This window comes from Pieris napi, chromosome 3, assembly GCF_905475465.1.
Source record: "Pieris napi chromosome 3, ilPieNapi1.2, whole genome shotgun sequence".
Lineage (NCBI taxonomy): Eukaryota > Metazoa > Arthropoda > Insecta > Lepidoptera > Pieridae > Pieris > Pieris napi.
Window position 1 is genome coordinate 2,033,609 of NC_062236.1, and position 17,120 is coordinate 2,050,728.

The 17,120-nt window shown below is 32.4% G+C and overlaps 1 protein-coding gene across 12 annotated transcripts in view; it reads left to right on the forward strand.

Moving 5' to 3' along the window:
* Window positions 1–17,120, forward strand: part of LOC125063606 — a 115,569-nt gene that overhangs the window by 92,021 nt on the left and 6,428 nt on the right. For 11 of the 12 annotated variants that reach the window (XM_047670129.1, XM_047670130.1, XM_047670131.1 and 8 more), the window contains 2 exons: window positions 12,912–13,083; window positions 15,082–15,108. In XM_047670129.1, coding sequence (XP_047526085.1) covers window positions 12,912–13,083; window positions 15,082–15,108 — 199 coding nt within the window. The remainder of the gene's footprint in view (window positions 1–12,911; window positions 13,084–15,081; window positions 15,109–17,120) is intronic. The other variant, XM_047670127.1, reaches the window with a different exon arrangement.

Below are 17,120 nucleotides of genomic sequence, written 5' to 3' on the forward strand. Positions count from 1 at the left end.
ATTCTTGTAGAAACATTGTCTAAATATCGTACAAATACAGCATCAATAGTTGTATAAATAAATAATAAAAATGTTGACTATAGCTAACTTCAGGGTGTCGGTTTTTTGTGACATTGTGCGCGCGCATCGTAAAAATTTACTCTCATCATTTTTGTCTAACGCGCCAAAAGAAGTATAATTTCAAAAAGTATATATGTATATATTTATACCTTATCTAACCTAATTTTGGTTTACGGAATTACTACAGATTTAAATATAACTAGGAATCACAATGAATCGCTCACTTCGATTGCTGAAAACCTGTACTCGAGTTTTGTAAACAATAAATATTCTTTATGGCCGCGTTATTTATAAAAACAACTTAATCAAAATTTTTAAAATATTGTTTTTTTGGAAGGGAAAATCCGAAAACGTATTCTATTATTGCATCAACTGATAGGTTCACACATGTACTTGCTGCGTTAAGCTCAAATCTTAATATTAAATTAAATTAAATTATGGAAAACTAAGAATGAAACTCAGAAGCTAGACTTGGCGCCAACGGAAGGCAAGGCAACTCTGATTTCGCGTATGCATTGTAAATTGTACCTATCTATGAAATAATTCAGATTTCTTATTAAGTTAATAATTAAATAAAACAGTAGTATCACTAAAGTTCTAGGACTAAAATAGTAAAATGATTTGCTAAATTCCTTATCAAGTGAAGTTCTTAAGTGAAGTGATATAAATGAATGCTGTCATGACAATGGAGAAGGGCGTGTTAGAGAAAGAAGCTCCCATGAAGGGAATCGTCGCCCAAGTGGTGACCATGCTCAATGGCCAGGCACAAAGGTATGTATAATGGCAATAGAACCCTAAAGTTAAAAGTTACGAGTATTCGACGCCGTACATTTTCACACCGTAGACGGAGAAGCATACAGCAAATATACATACAGTTAATCGATTCAAACGAGAATTTATTACACTATTTATTTGACGTATTGACAATTCATTGGCAAAACGTTGTTACAAATGGTTTAAATCATGGTCTTACGCGGCAGTCAATTGTTATTGTTTAAAAACTTTTTAAGTTATTGAAATTCATATATGACTATTCCCATAAAACATTTTCGTAAACTTCACGATAATATCTATTTCACTCATATATTTGGTTATAGTTTAAGCAAAAAATATTCTAAATATAAATCCATTATATAGTTTGGGGTTACCAAATACGCCCACGGAGTGGGCATACACTTAAAAATACATTGTTATTTTGCTATGATTTGATCGATACGATTTGAGTAAATCAGGTAAAAATATTTTCTATTTATATAATAATTGAAGACGACAGACACGGTAACCCACGCTCTAAAACTGAAATGGAAATCGGCAGGCTATATTGCAGAGTATACAGATCGTAGATGGAACAAGATCGTACAGGGAAGACAAATGTGGGAGGACCAGACTAACAATGGGCTGACGATAGATTTTTTTGTTAGACATTTTAGATTATAATAGTAAAAGGATAAAAGTGATTGTTTTCAAGTAAAATAACAAACTCAAAATGTGTAGCATCTTTTCCACAAACTAACAAACTAAATGAAACATTAGGTTAACACATAATAGATAATTAATAATCTAAAGAATCCAATCTAAGAAATTTAATTATTTCTTTACATATTTATTTACTTATCTCATCAAAACAGAGTATATAAAACAATGATTTTATTTATAACCTCGTAATATGTAGGTTTATTTTACCGTATATGACGTGATCCTTTTCAAATCTCATATATGGTATCAAAAGAAAGCGGTACGTACAATAAATGTATCTACCACAACACGAGGACTATGCTTTATTTATTCACACTTGCACATACAAGAACTCAATAATAATAAATTGAAAAAAATATTAAACGCTGCAACGGCTTTATTTCTAACCGATCTCTTCTAGCCAATACTATAAAATAAAATAAATTTAAGGTAGTGCAAGAGTGAAGTACGGGAGGTAGCAACGTTTTCGAGAAAGAATTTCAGGTCAGCTGATTTTGTGATGGACTATAACCGAAATTGCAAGAAGGAAGACATATCACAAAATCAGCTGACCTAAAATTCTTTCTCGAAAACGTTGCTACCTCCCGTACGTCACCTTGACGCTGATTCTAGTATGAAATTATTATTCCTCGAAGATAGATCGCACCTATTAGCAAACATACCGTAAGATTCAATCTAAACTTAGGACTATAAACGACTCATATGTCAAAATCCAATACCTCAATGTATTCTGCTGTCATTTTCATTGTTGGTCATTCAAATATATATTTTACAAGCGCTTAGTTTCGACTCTAAATTACCCATAGTTTACGCTAGATGACACATTTTGGCCGAATCACACAAGGCATGTTACAATGGCATTTTAAAATGTTACTTTAAAATTATAGTTTATAAAACTGCGAAGAGCACTGTAAAATGTTCATGGAATATTTTCAGAAAAAATCCAGTTTAAAAGTGGGTTATGCCGGTTCTTATGGACTTAGCGTAATGTACTTCTTGCTTTTATAAGGCTTCTCCTTAACTCGCGTGGCATTCCAACGATTTATTGAATTCCTAAAGTAAAACATCACTTTTGACACTTAATTATTGTAATATTCGATCGAATTTCTATACTCTGATTTTTAATTCCGTAGAATTCTGACAGCTATAATTTTTTGACACGATTTCAAACCCTGGCCGGGCACATTTTTCAATTTCAATACGAGTCTGAACATCTGAGTCATTTTATTTGTTAGTGAATGTATATATTTTATCAAATGTGTTGCTCACATTAAAATTGGTTTTACGGTGAGTGATCATTGCGTCCCTTTTCATCACAAACAGAAAAAAACGCACAAGTAAAGTTTACATTTTATTTTATTTTAAAGGTTTACTAAACCTGGAATTAGTAGACAGTGATGCCAGCTATATAATAAAATAAAGTAATTAAAGTTAATTCGATATATTGTTCGTGATATTGAAATATTTGTTATTTTTGTATTAGATCACTTGAGTAAGTAAATATTTAGATTTACCTTTTTGTACATCATATAAAACGTAGAATTTTATTTTTATTGTAAAATTTGTCCCTTTTTTCGGTGGAGAAGTTTGTTAGTAGCAACACTTATGACATGTCAGAATTCTACGGAATGAAAAATCAGTCTATAGTAGGAACTCTTCAAAGTATAGGTACACTAGCAAAAGCTGCAGAAGAAGCAAAGCAGGTTTTGTAATGACTTTTACATAATTTAGTGAAGATGCTTATGACTAGTGCCTTACACAATATGGTTAAGAGCTTTGAAGGTGTTTTTTTTAACCAATTCGTATTTGTTGATTGCTTATCTGTTCTCTGCGATGCAGTAAATGAGATACTAAGTTGAATCTTTCAAAAATTTGACAGTTAATTATAGGTGGCGTAACAGTTATATTTCTATATGTCATAAAAAATTGTGTATGTTCTTTTTACGATTGGTCGTAAACCTAAATCTGGTTTCCTAATTAAATTTTAGATGTTTAAAAATTAAAAAATCTAGAATAATGAAACATTCTTTACTTGTTTACAACTGTACATAATAAATTTGTGTAAATTTTAAAAAGTTGTGTCAAACTTATGAATCTAATATATAAAACGTGTCACAGTGTTTGTAATTCAACTCCTCCGAAATGGCTCGACCGATGATGACTCGAACAAATCACAATTAGGAGAAACGAAGTTCGCGGGAGCAGCTAGTTTTCATATTGAATTCAATTTTCGCGACTTGATTGGTGTGCTTTATTATTATAAGAGCCGCCCGCCGCCCTATTAACTAATTTGGGTTCATGATGAAAAATAGATCTTCAATTTTATTCAATTTCTTGAAAATCTTTAAAAATCTGTTCGGTTTCCTACAAACTTTAAACCCTTTAATATCTTAACTCGAAAATTAGCTTTTAACACTCCGTTATGTAACGGAAGGCCATTAAAATTGCTAGATGTCAAAGAGTTATTAGGTAACTTTTTATTTATATTGCTTGAAGAATCGGACATTCTTATCTAACCCGTTTTCAAATCTGTAAAACGATTGACTGGTCATCTCGGATTACATAATTCACCACGGTCTTTATATAATTATTATTCCTAAAATCTAGCTGTTAGTTCTGTAATTGTAGCTTTTTAAGGTCGCTGTTGTATCATTATTCTTATTTGTTATTTCATATTTATTTATTAGTAATCTTACAGCTAACATACATAACTAAAAGTTAGACAATATACAAAACCAAAACAGATAACATTGATAAACAAAATATAATAATAAATAAAATAAATAAATGTTAAGGTGGTACAATAGCAATTTCGCATATTCTGCCACACACAATGGCGCGCAAATTTGTCTTGGATGGAATTTTACATTTTACATTATTAGTAAAAGTCAATTCTTATATTATCTGTATCGTACATATCACACTTCACTAAATTCACATCAACTATACTACATGAAATAGAAAACATAAGTATATTCATAGACAAAAAGAAAACTTAAATATAACATTAAACAAACGACATTTAATACTTAATGTTTCAAAGAAAAAGCTAAATCTGCTAAACGAAGTCAAAGTCTTCCTGCCTCTTCAAATATTTCCTCACATCTTTGGTGAGGTGGAAAATCAACATCCTCATAATTAGAGTCATAGATAGAAATCTTGGCGTATTATGCAGATAATTCGTGTGTGTACGAGGCACATGGAGCTTCGCTCTAAAAAAAACTTTAAGCCAGTAGTTACCCAGCTTCAAACGAAGAGTTTTATTTAAAACATCTCCATACACAAACCGCCACCGAATTCGAGTCACAATTTTATTTTCGTAGATTTTTATTTTTATAAATACTTGCACGTACGATCACAGAAATTCCTATGCTCATACCTCGTCTTTGAAATGTTTCGGTCACGATTGTAGTACTTTTTTGGTCCAAATCGACGCAGCGTTGAATCCATCTAAACCTAAGTATCACTTGCCATAGAATTTCGAATGGATTCAAGGTGGCTTCCATTCCTTCAAAGTACGTTCTTGTACCTGTTCATGCCTGGACCTTTTAAAGCTCTGTTAAGCGTATATAAGTATGTCAACCGTTACTAACTTCAGAGTGCATATTATTTTACAAAAAACTTAAATTATTGCATATTTTTCTGCATACGTGTTTAGTTTAAAACTGTTAATATATTTTCCACATTTAAACCACATGATTCACAAACACAGTCTATGTTAATACATAAAACACTGATATACATATATATATGTGTATATTAATAATTTAATTACCTTAAGGAACCATTATAACAAAACTTGAGCTATTAAGGCCAGTCATTACGCGTAATGATAATTATTTGTCCTCTGAAATGTGTTCATACACTCAGAAATGTTTTTGTGTATACTATAAATTACAAATGTATTATAAACATAAACATAAATATATATACATATATTATATAAACATGAAAACGTCAAAGCATGTCTTGAACGCATTTTTTACTAGAATTCAGTTTTATTGTTTTTAATTTATTTTAAATAATAGTCGCTTACTCCGTTATTTCAAAGGATTGATATAATTTTAAACAGCTGTTTCAATACACTAATCTGTTAAAAAAATTATGATTTATGACCTCCTTTTAATAAACCTTTTAGGTACTGTTGTACTTGTAGAAGAATTCAGTTTAATCTTCTCTCGTATGTCTTACGAAAATAGGTACACGCACTGGAGTATGCGCATATAAAAATATGAGCACACAAAGCTGTTGAATGGAACAAGTGACAAAGTCACAGTTACGTTAACAATGGCATCTCCACGTTTCGCCTCGATGCGTTTAGACTTATCAGGTCTAGGTATTAAGATGATATTGTTTTTTGTTTACATGTAATTGAAAGGGAATCTCATTTCCCTGGATTACAACGCATACTTACGTTGGCTTGCTTTATAGCAAGCAATACTTCTTAGATAATATAATTCTACATATTTAAAATAATAATATACGCCTCATACTCGTACAACGTACATATAAAGCCAAATAATAGGAACGTTGAGGACATATGAAACATTATATGTATTACAGTGCTTATTCCGATGTGTGAATAAGTTTCTATGTTTATCGCTAAAACATTCATCTACATATACAAATGATACAGATAACCCAATTATAATGTCTATGCGTTTGGCATAATTAAGTCAAATGTCTCGTTTTGGCATTATCCTTCTGTGAGTCAGCTGTGTTATGAGTATTGAGCGGCTCCACGCATGCGCTCTAACTGTACCAAGGTCCAATACCGGCATTCGGCCTTTCACAAAATAAACAAACCTCGACTGACAATGACCGAACGTTCCTCACGCTTTCTAACCGCAAAACAACTTAACGCAACATTGCGAGTGTTATTTCCGCAGGCGTTTAATTTTTAAATTCGTATCAAATTTTTGTATGTGCAGTGTCAGTGTATATTCTATATTAACTTATAATATTTATACATTTGTATATAATAGTTAGGTCATGTATTCTCAAAGTTTAAAGTTGTATTAACGAAGTGGTGGTAACAACGGTGAAATTGATCTAATAATGATTGGTTTGAGCAGACCCAAAGTTAATTGTACTTCAAAATATAAAGAAAAAGATAAAATCGAAATAGACTGTAAAAGAAATCACGTTGAATTCGTTCAGCGTGAATGGGTAGGGTCGCGAGATTGAGTGCGCTCAGTTGAGTGAGTGCGTGCGCGCAGTGTAGTAGTTATGCGTGCCTCGTCCACCCCTGCATTAGGGGCGAGGAGACAGAAGACGGATTTGCACGTGGCTGAACCCTCAAGGTCCGCGAGTCCGGCCTCCAGTTTGCGAAGCCAACGGGCCAAACAATACAGGTTATTTTTTATAAAGCATTATAACTGTATTTTAAATTTGCTGTCAATGCACTATTATTATACAATATTGTGCTAAAAACTTATACTAGTGCAAATACATGAGTAGGTTTCTGAAAGTGTTCGTTTCATTGTTTATCTATTACGATGTACAAGTTATACTTCCGGTTATATAAAATCTATATTGTGAAACAAATCGAATTTTATCGAAATGATAAGATACATTAATATAGGTGTAACTCGGATAAATGAGAAGGTCAAACTGTCGTATTACAAAATTAATTGGCTAAAAGTCAAGGCTCCACTTCAATTTCATTGTTTTTGTTCTTTTGTTTATTGTTTACGAGTTTACTAAAACAGTAGGACTACGAGTATTAGTATTTTTAGGTACTTTACGAACGCGTTTTCATACATTTTGTATAGTTGAATCAATTTGTTTGTATAACTATTCGTTTATAAGTATTGTTCGTGCTTCGCTAAATAGTTTACGTTTTGAGAAAGGTAAAAATTGTCCTAGAAATTATACGAAGCCTGGTTTTCATGATTGAGTGAGCGTGTCGAGTTTAGAGAAAAGTGTCTGCTTTTTATTTTTTCGTTAATAATTCAACTGTTGCATTGTTTTGTGCGCTCTATCGCCCAATGTCATAACCGGATGTTATTCCTTGCTGTAGTTAAAGACTTGTATATTTAGAAATGCCTTAAATTTTTATTCATAACATAGTTGTGACAAAATTGATCTGCAGCCAGTCCCTATACTAGCCCCCATGTTGTGAACTTCCGTACCTTGCTGTAGTTAAAGACTTGTATATTTAGAAATGCCTTAAATTTTTATTCAGAACATAGTTGTGACAAAATTGATCTGCAGCCAGTCCCTATACTAGCCCCCATGTTGTGAACTTCCGTACCTTGCTGTAGTTAAAGACTTGTATATTTAGAAATGCCTTAAATTTTTATTCATAATATAGTTGTGACAAAATTGATCTGACGCCAGTCCCCATACTAGCCCCCATGTTGTGAACTTCCGTACCTTGCTGTAGTTAAAGACTTGTATATTTAGAAATGCCTTAAATTTTTATTCATAACATAGTTGTGACAAAATTGATCTGCAGCCAGTCCCTATACTAGCCCCCATGTTGTGAACTTCCGTACCTTGCTGTAGTTAAAGACTTGTATATTTAGAAATGCCTTAAATTTTTATTCATAACATAGTTGTGACAAAATTGATCTGACGCCAGTCCCCATACTAGCCCCCATGTTGTGAGTTGCACTTCCGTACATGTTGAAAGCAATTACTTATTACTTTGTTTGGATAAAGGATAATATTTTCCGCCATTAATTAATCAATCGTATATGCACCTACGACATCGTTTACTCACAATGATTCATCTTAAACGAATTACTTTACACAGTTAAAGAATGCGCTATTTTCGATTAAAAATAACTTCTAATTGTGACTCAATTACATATCATTGAGTACATATTTAGGAAGAAGTTCTCACATTCATCTTTTTATCATGAGAATAATTAAAGACACTTATTGTGCAATAAATGTTGATAAGCGATAGTTTTTATAAGGCCAAATAAGACATGCAAATGGAAAACTTATATACATTTTTATAATACATAATAAAATTATTTTGTTACTCAAATTCACTTATTTCTAAAGTCCTTTCATGCTGACCCTCTTGGGAAATTAGTGGTGGTGTTAGAATTTTTTCAAGTTATTTGGACTTCAATGCCGCTACTGCCTCGATTGGTTGCCCAGCCCAGATATGGATATAACACGGGGCCGTTCACCAATCAGATGGACCGATCAAGTGAAAGACTCATCGTCCTAAAAACTGTACACTATTAATAAGAGGCAGAAAGAGCAGTGTTGGCCTAGTGGCTTCAGCGTGCGATTCTCATAGCTAGGTCGTAGGTTCGATCGTAGGCACTTTCTGTCTATGTGCGCATTTAACATTTGCTCGAACGGTCAAGGAAAACATCGTGAAGAAACCGACATGTCTTAGATCCAAAAAGTCGACGGCGTGTGTCAGGCACTGGAGGCTGATCACCTACTTGCCTGTTAGATTTAAAAATGATAATGAAACAGATTCATAAATCTGAGGGCATGACCTTAAAGCGGTTGTAGCGCCACTGCTTATTATATTATTATTAATAAGAGGCGCTGGACACAGATGGAAACGGATAGTCCAGATGATTCCTCGCTAACCACGATCAGACATGAAATACCGACTGAAGAGAGAATCTTTAGTCATTATAATTATCAAAAAAAGTTACATAGCAAATATGTTCGCAGTGTGAGTTCAGTGTCGATCTTATGTATTACTAACAATATGCAACACACAAATATACAGTATTAACAATATTCTAAACCTAAATAGAAAAAAAATAATTTTAACGCCTGGTAGATAGTACCGGTGACACCAGAGCTGGTGCTTTCCTGGCTCAACGAATAAGTATCGCAATACAGGGAAGAAATACTGCCAGCGTTAAAGGTACACTGCCACTGCAAACTTTTTAAAGTTGCTTTTATTTTCTATTTTACAATTTTTATTATTTTTATTATGTTTTTCGTCATTGTCGCATTAATTGAAGTATGTATTGATTTTTGTGAATAAATACATTCAAACCTCACATAAAATACAATCTAAAACATTTCGTTGTTTAAACTTGTATTATATACAGGCACGATTTATTAATTGATTATCTATTAACGCTTTTTCAATTTTCACATTCATTGTTCGTGGAACGTGCGTTCATGCAGAAATGTGCGATTCTTTACATTGTTTGAAAACAGCTGACATTTTTTACATGAATGCAAGGTAACAGTCTACTTGCGGACTTTGTTTACAATTGTTGTGTAAATAATATCCTACAGATATGTAAGACTTCAGCAGCTCCAACTGCTGTTAAGCGCTCAAAACTGCGAGTAATATACAATATTACTAGCTGACCCGGCTAACGTTGTTTTGCCATGTATATTATTTCTAGAAAACGTGTTTTAAGTTCAATAAAAATAACTATCTAACAAGAAAATTAAGGGTGGTGTGTTTTTTTCTATGCTGTATCTTAAAAAAATAAAAACAAAAAGATTTGTCTAAAAAATTAAAATTAAGGGGGATAAAAAATAGATGTCCGATTCCCAGACTTACTGAATATGCATAAAAAATTTCATAAGAATCGATTTGTTTAATATCCTAATCGCTTGAAATATCATGCAGGACAACGTCTATGGAAAGTTATGAAACAATCTTGCATGTGGTTTTGTACTTATTTGTTTAAAATTATCCACGTATTTTATCTGTGAACTATTTAAAAACAATGATGTAGGTCGTATATATTGGAATTTTAAAAAGTTTTCTCGTAATCTGTGAAACTTCAACGACGCTGTTTTGAATGACTTTTGTAACAACCATATAAGACTGTATAGTGTACGTATATGATGTATACGGAGAAATTCATTCCGGTAGTATTTAGTGCACTTTATAACACAGAAAAAACAACATTATTTTATTTTATAAATAGAAGCCACCATATACAATTTGATTTTATTAACCAAATACAGTATTTACAATTTTCTTAACCTATAAAGTAATAATTAAAATAATTAAAAATAAATAAAATGAAAATCAAAACAAATTTAAAAAGTTTGGTCCCTGTGTACCTTTAACGCAGCATTTCCTCGCTGTATTGCGAGACTTATTCTTTGAGCCAGGAAAGTGCCAGCTCTGCGGTCACCGGTACTATCTACCAGGCGCCAACTTAAATCTTTAATAAGCGCCTGTGCACTTGAACCCCACGGCCCAAGAGTCTCTACTCCAAAGGGAACAAAATTGAAGTTGGAGGAAAGACTCTTATATTTGTGCCGTTTGTTATTGTCTGCCTGCTCTGCCACCATATTATATTTCTTCAAAAGATACAACGTACAGGTCTTGGTTTAAACCTTCAACAGTTTCGATATAGGCCATGAGCCTCCTTGAGCCTTCCTTGCCTATTTTATGAGTCATGCCATTCACCTCACCTTCCTTCCACATATGAGCAAGCTAGCCTTTTTTACATAGAAAAATGTACATATCCTAGTTTCGTACTACTCTTCAGTAGGTGGTAGGTTCGTGTAATAAACGAAATTAAATATGGATAATAAATTATATCTAGCTTATTAATTTTAATTTTGCTAATTAGTTTTGTGTTGACACACCTAATAAAACTAATTTTCCTAAAACTAATAGGAGTGTTTCGCTTAAACGTCAATCTTTTTATATTTTAACATTTTCCTGTTCAGAATTTACAAATTAAAACATCCAGTTAAAATAATTTTCATAAACATTTAATATTTATTAAGAATTCTTTAAAGAGACCAAAAGATATGAAGTGAGATTTATAAAATGTTCTATTCAATTGGGGACATTGATAATTCTTATATCTAATCTTATAGTTATATTTGATAAGTCAATTTAGGACGTCTACCTAGTGTTTATATACAGAAATCCACTTAATGGCATATGTATTCTCTACATAACAAGCATATTTCTTAATAAACTCAAACTCAAGATATCTTTATTCAAGTGGGTAACCAAGTACACTTTTGAATCGTCAAGTTAAATTAATCGTAAATTTACATTTACTACCAGTTCGCAAGTCAAGGGCGTAGAGCGGGTAAGAAGAACTGGCAAGAAACTTTCCGCCACTCTTTTTAATCGTAATATATTTCCGTGATCTATCAGCTTATGAAAATGCCCACAAATATTGCTTCACCGGGAATACCCAGAGGGATCTAGGGTAAGGGGCGTACCCACGGGGCAACGCCATGTATGTTAAAAATTTAGAGTGAGATTCAGAAACGAGACTTATTGCTAAGTCTGACACCAGTAAAAATGTATTGGATTTTGACATTGGAGTCGGTTTCAAACAGAATGTATCTAAGAAGTAAAAAGTTGGTACTTTAAGTATTTGTTAAGATATTTCTCAAAATATTAAAAGCACTTTATTTATTCAATTAGTTAAAAAACAATGACTAACCGTTAAATATAATAACTAAAATATATTACCTATTAAAAGGAGTCCCTTTAGGCAAGGTTCCGAAGATACTGGCAGCGTTCCCTGACTACTCCCACTAATTATTTTACCGAGGTAGCTGCGAGCTCTTCGGTCTCCTGTGATGTCGACTTACCTTTTTGATATTTCTTTAAAAAGCCGTATAGCGCTAGGACCCCACGGACCAAGGTCCAAGGGTCTCGACAACGAATGGGACAAAATCATATTCAGAGACTAACATATTTGCATGCTTAAAAAAAAGTATAAATGTAAGGTTCAGATGTGTAAGTTTCAATGGTATCTTAATGCCAATAAATATTATTAGTTTTAAACTTGTATTTTTAAATAAATATAAAGTGAACTAATACGGATAGTTTCTCTTTTAAAATGATTGTATAAAAGCGATAATATGGTATTAATGTTCCAATACATTGGACATTATAAATGTATCTATTGTAATACGATTCCACCGGATCTCATTACAAATATAATAAAGTGTAACTGAGTATTTACTGGAAAGTTTTTCTGGGTTCTATGAACTTTACAGCGTTTAGCTATTATTCAAATCTAGGTATAATACAATAGTTATTTTTCACAATTATATACCTACTAATAATTTTCACTGGGAAGTCTACATAACAGAAATAGATTTTCACAATATCAAAACACATGTTTTTTTATGCATATATTATAGCAATAAATTATTATGAAGACTTAATTAAAAACGAAACAATGTTATCCAAATTCATGCGGCCATCAGAGGGATTATGGTTAAAACAAATATATATATATATATGCAGGACAAAATTCAAAATTATTGGTTTGTAAAAAATAATGGCAATTCTTCAATAATCTTAATGATGCCCCAGTTTAACAGCTGATCATGGGGCAGACATATTTCTGCGTTTTACATATTGAACTCTCCAGGAGTGAGGTATGAACCCAACAGTGCGACTGATACTCATCAGCCGTCTCTAATTCCAGGGCCAGTCTACCAGTCAGAAGCGCGCGTCTTCTCCAACGCTCACGAACGCAAACACCATCAGATGGCGCCAGCGATGGCAGCACTTCACCAGCACCAGCGCCATCAACGCTTCTTCAAGACGTCGTCGACATCAAGACGCTGCTTCTGCAGCTCAAACGGGTCTTACAGGAGGTCAGTATCTGAAAACTTCGAAACTTCGTTGCCATGGTTACGTTTTTACTTAGTTCATTAGATGCGCATGAGACGTTTCCTAGTTTGTATTTTTACAAGTTTTATTTCGTTTTTCTACGATTATTAAAAAGGGAGCGTCAAGTATTACGTAACGAATTTGGGGGGGGGGGGGGATCCTTTTGTAAAACGTTACGATGCGAGGCGGAGATTGAATTACGCGTACTTTACACCACATAATGGTAACTTTTAGGTGTAAAGAGTCACTGTGTGGTCATGAAACGTTTTACTATTGGGTACAGAAAAACGTTACGGCGCGTTAAATGGGGATAGGTCAATAATCTCCAAAAATTGCGTGACGTAATACTTGAACGCTCCCTAATAGGAATGAAATATAGTGCGAGATGATTATTGATTACTATAGGAATGTATAGAAGCTTATTACCAAGTAAAGAAAGCGTTGCCATAGTAACGTTTTATTTTATTATACGACTGTGCATGTGTTAAATTTTTTTATAGATTTTTATAAAGCATTGTGATTTATGTAAATTAATTTCTGTTCACCATTTTTTAAGACTTACGGTCCATAAGCAATCTTTTATTAAAAAACTACAAAACGTAATAAATAATGGCCTTAGAAAGTCTACATAAAGGTTATAATAATCCAATTAATATCAATGCGCATAGTAACGATGTTAATGAATCGTTTGCATCACGCGTTTAATCTTTAGCAAGTATGAATTTAAATTAGTTGAAAGGTAACCGGGGGCTGTGTAACAAAACATTACTAGGGAATTTTGTTTTAAAACTAATGATAAAAATCTTATTATTACTTGAAAATCAATAGAAAATAGAGAAACACATTATAAAGTCCATAATCCATAGTCAAGGAATTTTATGTGAATTTTAACAAAAAATCTAGTCATGCAACTGTTGTTGAATGCGTGTGATTATATATTTATACTAAGAGCCAATCTTCCTGAATGAAGAACCGAATTCGAAAGGTCTACTAATATATTTGCTAAGTATTATCTTCCATTTAGGACATATGCAAAATTAAAAATAACACAAGACATGCCATTTGCTGTTATAATCCATTGCATCAAAAGAATTTAATATTTCTCTCGCACTGTTAGTGGATCGAGTTTTACAGGTCTTATTTCGATAGGTAGTAAGATTTAAATGTAAATTTATATTTAAAAAGTGGTATTTTTTATCAATCACCACATAATATATCTAAAGTATATGTTACAAGCTATCTTTCTAAAATACATGACAATTATGGCAATATTACAAAAAAGGAGAAAGTAAAAATTATTAAAATATTACACTTCCAATTTTAGATTCTAAAGTAATTTGAATTTATAATATTAGTCTTAATATACCAAGCATGATAGTGGTTTCATAAAAAGCTCATTATAAAACTGTGAGAAAATGAGCTTTATAATCGAGTTCCTAAGCATTGTTTTGCGGTTACAAAGATGACCGACTCGATAAACTATGCACTACCGTTGTTCGTTATCTTACTTAGATATACAAAGTATTTTACGTTAAAATAGACTTTACTAATTATCTAATTGTTTCCCGGTTATTAAGAGCGACCTTTTCCTGTCGTTAATTTGACTTAAAAATTGTTAAGACAAGTAACAAGGCCATAATGTCGCGAGATGTTTTAGAAGTAATTATTCTAAGTACAATTACGTAGTACAATTATTTATAAAGGACAATATTAGTTGATCACTTTTTGTGAAAAAGTATTTATATACGTAACAATTCTGAGAAATGCAAACTCATTTGGATTTAAGAGTCCTATTATTGCTCCCATACGGCAAATTCATATTCTGAAGACTCTGAATCTTACCGTAAATATTGATTTATTAACGCAAGAACAACTTGTAATTAATGTGACCGTAAGTGCATTTAATGTTGCTTGTTCGCACATGATTTTCGTGTTGTAATTTTTATGTTTTGGTTGCATCGTTTCGCTGCACGCAATTCCAGCCGGGGGAGGAGCATCATACGATGAGTGTAAGTATTTGCTTGTGTGGGGAATTTGATTGCACGAGACTATGGTATTGTAAACGCATTTCATTCTGTACATGGGTAACATCCAGAAGATAAACCACTCTTTATATAGAAATTGTATTCGTTTTTGCATCAAACTCCCAAGCCAAATTAGAGAATCATTACTAAATAAATTCAAAGCTCTTGTTGAACGTAAATAAAGCCTTTCTTATAAATTTGACGAATATCAATTTCTATGACTTAAAACTTAACGATCAAAAAGAGTGGCGGAGAGTTTCTTGCCCGCTCTACGCCCTTGACTTGCGAACTGGTAAAATGTAAATTAAGAATTAGTTTAACTTCTTATCTGACGTTTATAAGTGTACTTGTTTACTTATATGAATGAAGTTATTTTGACTTTGACATTCACTTATTATAGAGTCTCCTTGTAGTTACTTCACAAGGATATTTTATTATCCCAGCTCTGTGGGAACCCTTACGTAGGTATACCTACAAGAGTTCTCAAATTTCTATAGTATTTTTCACTATTTTTTTTATATTTACTCATACATAATCGTTACAAGTAGGCTACCTTAAGTCCAGATAACTGGAAGCACATATTAGGAAGTGGAATGAAATGTGTTTAGAAAACTGGAAACTAACCGCTACAGCTTTTTAATTTTATGCTACGGATGCTAACATTGGGTTTGGTAATGTACATATTTAGATTTCTAATACAAGTTTTATAACACAACTGATGTTTTGAATATCTCCATACACCCATGAGTTTTTGTACCGCGCGATCCCAATTTACAACTACATATACAATATACATATTACATATCTATATAAATTAGGAGCCAAAACGTCGGATCCAATTGCAAGTTATAATAATAATATGCCTTTATTTATCCACATCTTATTGACATACATTATACAAAAATAAATATATACAATTTTATTATTCAGGCCCTTGTCCGAGAGAATGCCTCCATCTTTCTACTTTATTATATTTTTGCCGTTGTCATCAAATTTTCGGTCGCATCAATCGCTCTATTGATCTGCCCTTGTTACTTGTGCTTCTAGCTCAGTCCATTTTTGACCATCTGTATAACGGGCTACTTGCCCTGTACATCTCCAATTGATTTGTTGGGCCCTTCAAGGTACAGTTGCACTATTTAAATAATGTCTACTGTAATGTGTACCTTAAATTTAATAGATATTCCAATATTTTGATTACCAATATTAACTTATCGGAATTTCAAGTTTGCTACATCAACGCTCTATAGTCTATTCCATACAATGTGTTGTTAGAAAATTGTGGTCTGTAATAACCAAAGCTCTTCTGCTCTTTAAGATTATAAACTTCTAACAATTCTACTGGCCACGGCACACACGAATTACACGATTGTAACGAACCGAATGGGAAAAGGAATTTTTTTTTTTTTTATATCTCTTTATATTTATTTTTTATTTTTTTTCTTTGATTATTGCTATTTTGTGTGTTTATGTGTGTGTGTTTTTGTTACTAATAAATGTTATGTATATGTCTATACTACGTTTATGAATAAGACATAAGACTCAGATTCAAAGTCAACACTAAGCGGTAAATAGCATTCTTGTACATCAAAATGTATATATATGACATTCGTGAGTTACATTCACCGCTAAGTCGCGACTCGGATCACCGAAGTGGGTTTCACGATCAAAGAATCGTATCCTATTTAATTTATCTAATTATTTTGTACTTTATATTTATTTATATATACACAAAGCTTTTGTGGATAGTAAAAAACATATTCTCACCCTTCACATAAGAGATTTTTGCCCACTCTCTTCACATGTTTTGAGACAGTGCTTACACCCAAGAGTACTAGACAAATTGCGAGCGACGGATGTTATGAAATTATTAGTCAGTATTTTTCATAGTAAACTATGATTTAATGAAGCAATTAAAAACCATTTTTTTATTAAGAAAATATTTCAAATGTTAAATTTTAATAAACGGATCGAAAAACAATATGGAAAACGTAATC